Source organism: Gekko japonicus, unplaced genomic scaffold, assembly GCF_001447785.1.
Source record: "Gekko japonicus isolate JY-2015 unplaced genomic scaffold, Gekko_japonicus_V1.1 scaffold1875, whole genome shotgun sequence".
Classification (NCBI taxonomy): domain Eukaryota; kingdom Metazoa; phylum Chordata; class Lepidosauria; order Squamata; family Gekkonidae; genus Gekko; species Gekko japonicus.
The window spans coordinates 317,751-324,565 of record NW_015167592.1 but is presented as its reverse complement, the minus strand read 5'-3'; the positions used below and the strand labels follow the sequence as shown (position 1 = coordinate 324,565).

The following is a 6,815-nucleotide window of genomic DNA, read 5'->3' as shown; positions in this document are numbered from 1 at the left end:
GGCAATCTGTAATGTCTCCCTCCTCTACCACTCCCGTGGCCTTTATCAAATTTTAACATGAAGAGATACTAGCATTAGATTCACATCCAACTGCCAAGCTGAATACTAAATACACTATTTCCAATTTCCACATTACAGCAAAGACATGCCGGTCTATTGTTCATGTTAAAATTCAATATTAATTTTACCTGCATCGCTGACTGATTCACCTGCAATATAAACACATACTGATTACTCTTCACATCTAGAAGAAATCTATAAATGGATTAGCTATCCTGGTGTCTGTATGCTAGGCAGGGACAGCAACATCAATAGTACCACAGAGCTCCTAAAGCGTATAAACATGCTTTAGATAAGTGGAGAAGGGTGGAAAGGTGCAAGGAATCACCCACACTGCATGTAACATGGGGAGGGGCGCACACAGGGTTACTCCCAGGAAGGCATTAAAATGGGAGGGGTTTTTTTTAACATAAAACTGTACACTTCTGAACTTATAACTGCCAGTTAAAAAGGAAAAAAAAGTTAATAAATAGTGGAAACAAAAACGTGAACAAAAACTATCATTTCATTTTCCTACAATTCTTGGTCTGCTTTCCCAGGTAAATTCATCGCCAGTTTTTCATCCCCATTCAAGCTGCAATGCTACCGGCTTCCACTATTCCTCATTTAAACAGTTTATACAGTAGGAAGCCACTCACAGCAGTAGCAGGCCATGTCTTGCGCCTTGGTGTGGAAGCCGGGAAGCAGGAACAAGACGGGGAAGGGGAAGCCGGACACTTTTAAAGGGCCAGCGGAAGTGAATGGAAGACTGTCCCTCGGGGTGGGGCCATGGCTCAGAGGCACAGGATCCCCTTTTCTCATGCACACAGTCCCAGATACAATCCCCATCATCTCTGGTTAAAAGGCTGAGAGTCAGAATAGACAATACTGACATTGAAAGACCAGTGGTCTGACTCGGGTTCATGTGAGAATGAAAAGGTACCCAAGTACAGGACACTGTCCGGATGAATTCACCGTTGAAGACGGTTGACATGCTGCAGAAGCCCTCTCCACCCCTTGAAGAAGAGACATTCGCACACAGACTTCTCAAAGATTCAGGGTATCTAAGAACCACAATGAAAGTACCTGGCGGTGGGCTTACAGTGGCTACCCTAAACAGAGTTACACCCCTCTAAGCCAGGGGTCATTTCATAGAAAAACAGGTGCAGGAGCTCATTAGCAAACTCATTAGCATAACTTATTTGCATATGCCACACCCCCTGACATCACCGGAAGTGTGTCAGAAGGCAACACCCACCGCTCAGGCTCCACTGGACTGTTTTGGATTGCTAGCTATTGGGGGCGGGGGGGAAACGCGCAGATCTGCCCTCACGGAAGAGGGAGAGCTTGTACCTGAAGGCGGGCCGGGGGGGGGGGCTCTGCAATTTACCTGGCTGCTTCTTGCTCCTCGTGGCCCAACTGAGGGCTGCTGGGAGCAGGGGGCGGGGCTTGTTGCATGTGCCTGCCCCCGGGGCGGGCTCCTTACTGCCGGAGCTCCACTTCTGTGCGCTCCCGCAGGAAATGACCCCTGCTCTAAGCCCACTGACTTGGAAAGATGTAACTTTGTTTAAGCTCATGCCTGCCTTCCCTAACCCCTTCATTATCAGAGACGGGAGAATAAATTCAAGAATGGAGCTAGAAACCTCCCACCAGGAGCCATGGCAGACAGGAGGGAAGAACCCTTGCATTTTGGGCATCCTGATGATTTCCGGGTTGCCAGCTTAGGGTCGGGAAATACCTGGAGATTTTGGGGATGGAGCCTGAGGAGGGGAGGGTTTGGGGAGGGGAGGGACTTAATGCCATAGAGTCCACCTTTCAAAGCGGCCATTTTCTCCAGGTGCACTAATCTCTGTTCCCTGGAGATCAGGTGTAATGGCAAGAGATCTCCGGCAGCCACCTGGAAGTTGGCAACCCTATGACGACACCGAGTGAGTTCATAATCCTGTTGAGTCTTGAACCTGGTTCTTCTGACTAGTAGCACAGCCACTAAAATATACCATTCCAGCAGTGCACTCTGAAGTGCTGACTTCAGTGGGCTTAGAAAAGTGTAATTCTACTTAGGATTGCACTGCAATGTTCTTGATTCTAAAATAAGGAGAGGGCCCTGTGACTAGTTCGATACTGAAAGGTTCATAAACCAAAACTTCCCTGACCTGTATAACCCAGGCTAGCCTGATATCATTAGATCTCAGAAGCTAAGCAGAGTCGGCCCCGGTTAGCACTTAGGTGGGAGACCATGATTGAAGTCCTGGGTTGCTAGGCAGAGGCAGGCAATGGCAAGCCACCATTGAACATGTCTTGCCTTGAAGATCCTACGGGGGTTGCCATAAGTCGGCTGTGACTTTATGACAAAAAAAGTAAAACTAAAGTAGCAACAAAGCAGTGGGAAAGTGGTTTTGTTTTAGAAGAAGAAGAGATTGGATTTATACCCCGCTCTTCACTCGGAGTCTCAGAGCGGCTTACAAACTCCTTTCCCTTCCCCTCCCCACCCCACAACAGACACCCTGTGAGGTAGGTGGGGCTGAGAGAGCTCTGAGAGAACTGCTCTTTCAAGGACAGCTCTGACAGAACTATGGCTTGCCCAAGGTCATCCAGCAGCTGCAAGTGGAGAAGTGGGGAATCAAACCCGGTTCTCCCAGATTAGAGTCCACGCACTTAACCACTACACCAAACTGGCTCTCGTTCTTTCAGCATGTCTTGTAAACCACCTTAAACTAAAACTGGAAAGGCTGGATATAATTTTTGAAAAACACATTGCAATGATATTGCTTATTATAAATAGGGATGCCCATTTAGCACTGAAAGACCAAGGAAGAGGGCGCCTTGCTAATTCTTACCTGGCTCTTGTACTCCAATAACTGGCTCACCTGCCTCTTTTAATATGCTAGATGTTCTTTCAAGTGCACCGCTAGGTATACTTTTACTAGATTCCTTTCGCCCTGACATGAAAGAATTTACAGTCAGATGACTCCTCCATACTATTTCAATTTTTTTTAAAAAAATTGCACTTATAAATCCTCAGGGAATAACAGACAGAGGGGAAAAAATCTTTTAGTTACCTTCACTGCTGGTTTTGGCTCGATGTCGCGATCCCTTTGTTGGATGCTGCTTTGATAATCTCGCTGGACTTTCATCCTTGCAAAGATACAGGAAAAAAACAAGTGATAGTGAAAAAAAAGTAATTATCTTTTCTTGCTGCAATGCACCATGAGCAAGCAAGTCACTGATGAATAGAGTTTTAAAAGAGGCATACACTGGACAACAAGAAAGATTGGCGTGATGCACTGCTACCAGAGTTGTGTTAGCACCACAGTAAGAACACCACACGCAGCGACTCCTTCGCATTATGAGGGGAAGGGGAAGAGCGATTCCTTTCCACCAACTTGTGTTTCTGAACTAGGGCTGCCGGATCCCTCCTGGCCACAGGCAGGAGATGGCGGGGAAGGGGGAGGGGAGGGTTACCAGTTCCAGGCTGGGAAACTACTGGAGATTTGGGGATGGAGTCTGGAGAGGACAGGAACCTCAGTCTAGAAACTAAGCCCCACGAGGAAGGGGGGAAAGCGCTAGGCGTGTTGAAGAAGGCTAGGGAAGGCATGACTGTCATCTTCAAACATCTGGAGGACTGTCATGGAGAAGACTGAGCAGACTTGTTCTGGACACATGTTCTAAGGCAAGGGTGTCAAACATGTGGCCCGGGGGCCAGATCAGTCCCCCAGAGGGTTTCTCTCAGGCCCGCAGTGGAACTGGCTGTCTTTTGCTTCTTCTTCCAGTTCTGCTGCTGCTGTGTCATCGTAGGTTTGCAGTTTACAGATACGCACCTGAACAGCATACTCAAGATTGCAACAGCACAGACATTTTGATGCAATAATTAAGAGCAAGAGGTGTCGGTTATCAGACACTGTTAAATAAACAAAACATTGCAAGAGTGCTAATGTTTTAAGCATGTTTTTAAGTTTAAAAAAAAACCCTTTGCGTTTGTGTCCTTTATAAAGTTTATATCTCCGCTACCTGGCATTACATTTTATGACACACATGACCCAGCCCAACAAGGTCTCATTCATGTCAGATCCGGCCCTCATCATAAATCAGGTCGACACCCCCCTATTCTAAATGGGCAGGACTAGGACAGATGGGAGGAAATTATAAGGAGATGTTGACTATTAGGAGAAACCTCCTAATGTTAAGAGCTGTTCAAAAGTGAGACAGGCTGGCTTGGGAGCTGCTGGCCTAGTCTTCAGAAGCTGGGTGGCCAATTGTCGAAGATACTGAATTTGCGCCTTCCTGCATCAAGTAAGGGGTTAGACTAGATGACCTCCAAGGCCAGTTTCCAACTCTGACCACACGGTCAGACAGAACTGCCAGCCGTGTACATGATTCACCGAAAGCAGCAGCATGCCATTTTCATGCATTCAACCTGTAATGCAATGCCAAATGACTGCCTTCGGACCTCTCCATCGCACCATCCTGCTGTCTGGCTACAGTGAGAATATCCCGGATACAAAGTATTTCCTGTCCCTCCTCCAGGCTTTGACTATGAAGTCTTGTACAATTCTAATCATGAATTATTCTTTCACTGCGGTAAGAAGTAAGCCTGATGAAGGGCCAATGTTAAAAACCTAGTGTAAACTTATTATATACAAAAAGACATGTATGTATTAGGAAGACAGTCAAAAACAAAGAAGGGCCCAGTGAAAGCCTCGCGATGATGTGCAAATAACCTGAACACAAAGGCCAATAACCTGACGTGTTTCCACCCCCTGGGGGCCTTCTTCAGAGGTCAAACAGTTTGAGGCACAGCTAGACACGTTACAATATTACATTTAACAATGAAATAACCAACACGTTAATAAAGTAAAATAAAGGTAAAGGTTCCCTTGCTCGAAAGCCAGTCGAGTCCGACTCTAGGGTTACGGTGCTCATCTCCGTTTCAAAGCCGAAGAGCCAGCACTGTCCGAAGACGTTTCCGTGGTCATGTGGCCGGCATGACTAAGCACCAAGGCGCACGGAACGCTGTTACCTTCCCACCGAAGTGGTACCTATTTATCTACTTGCAGTTTCTTGCTTTCGAACTGCTAGGTTGGCAGGAGCTGGAACTAGAGATGGGAGCTCACTCCATCATGCGGCACCCGGGTTTCGAACTGCTGAACTACTGACCTTCCACAGCCTGCAGTTCAGCGTCTTAACCACTTGAGCCACCACAGCTCCTTAATACTGGACCAAAAACGGAAAGTTAAGCAGCAAGATCAATAGACACAAGACAAGGAGGTTTATGAGGCCTCTAAAGATGAGAGTCATGTGTCTGGTGCCAAATGCACAGCTGTTGAATTAGAACATCTTTCAATACTGGTCAAGAAAACACCTATGTGACTACCTTAGTCAGAGCTGGAGCCTCCAGGCATTCTTTCTCTGCACCATCCTAACCAGAATTAGAACATTTTGAAGTCCACGGAAGACCTTGGGATGGCGCAGAGGCCTAACATGCTAACTGTCACTTCTTTGGGAAGTCTAAAAACAAGCGATTCCACCTACAATATCTGCAATATTTTCTGTCACTTACTTCTTTATCCGGCTCAGCCTTATCTTTTATCGACCTTTCTTCAGTTTTTCTCATTACACTGTCCTCAGATCCCATGGACTGCAGAGAAGAAAAACTCTGTTTTGTATTAGAATGCTAAACTTACCGTTTTTATTAAACATTTTATAGAGAAATTAATCAATTCCTATGGGGAAAAATGCCCTTCAACCACAAGCCAACACTATGTAATGCGGCTTATACTGAGCTTGTACCTGCTGCAGGCTACATCTCGGTTGGTGTTCTTTGCACCTTTGCTCCCAGGGTTTTGTTCCAACCATCTTCCATCAAACGTCATGGAGCTCTGAGCCACAGAGCACAAGGCATCCCGACACAGCACTGCTCCCCATTATTCCCGCTCACTGCAATGCTGTTTTAGAATCCAACGGACACTGGCCCGTAGCTACGATGGGGCTATTTGAAGCTCCGCCCCCTTTCTTAAAGGGACAGCCCCACAAGACTTTTCCCTGAAAATGCCCAGTCACCAGTTTCAATCGCACATCCAGCTGTGCACGCATTAAACATAACTTGAGAATTACTTGCTGCGTGTGGGGTGTTTTGTGGGGGGGTATTCATGCAGCCCCACCCAAAAAATATTTGCCCCACAAGCCACAAAACCCTGGCTATGGGCCTGACTGGACAGTGAGTATTTGTATTATCTGAACCAAGCCAATCACTTTGACTCAAAGAACGCAAGAGGAGGAAGTGCTGTTTTCTTTTTGAGGGCAATAAAATTTGGTTTGGAAAATATGTGGATGAAGGCTGGTACAATCTCAGATGCCAAAAGGCGCTGAGGACAAGCTACAGCCGTAGTGGATTAATTCAGTGCTCTACCTAACTCCATGGATGCAGAATATATTATGCAAAATAATCCAAGAAAGGCAAATGTGAACAATTTAAGCCATTCAGGTCAGAGAATTTTGGGTCCCTCAAAGCAGAATTCTTTCCTAGCAGCATATATGCAGCTCCAGTTTCAGTTTTTACTGTCCACCGAGACCTCACGTTGCAGCAATCATAAAACAAAATGGCTAAAAACTCTCTGTCCAGCTGCTTCTAGCTGGTAAGTTCTGAACCCCATTCGCTGTTGAGACACATTTGTTAATTACAGTTGCCATCCACCACCAGTTTAGAACATTCCCTAAAAAATCCTTTACCTTTTTCTCTCCTTTGTCCTTCCCGTGTTCTCGTGCCTGCTCTGTGTCTT

At 46.3% G+C, this 6,815-nt stretch overlaps 1 protein-coding gene across 1 annotated transcript in view; it reads right to left on the bottom strand.

The window, feature by feature from the left end:
- Positions 1 to 6,815, bottom strand: part of TRAF3IP1 (TRAF3 interacting protein 1) — a 32,162-nt gene that overhangs the window by 18,574 nt on the left and 6,773 nt on the right. The window contains exons 5-9 of the mRNA XM_015413942.1: positions 6,766 to 6,812; positions 5,597 to 5,674; positions 3,099 to 3,174; positions 2,877 to 2,978; positions 189 to 209 (exon numbers count right to left, since the gene is read on the bottom strand). Of these exons, the coding sequence (XP_015269428.1) occupies positions 189 to 209; positions 2,877 to 2,978; positions 3,099 to 3,174; positions 5,597 to 5,674; positions 6,766 to 6,812 (324 nt within the window). The remainder of the gene's footprint in view (positions 1 to 188; positions 210 to 2,876; positions 2,979 to 3,098; positions 3,175 to 5,596; positions 5,675 to 6,765; positions 6,813 to 6,815) is intronic.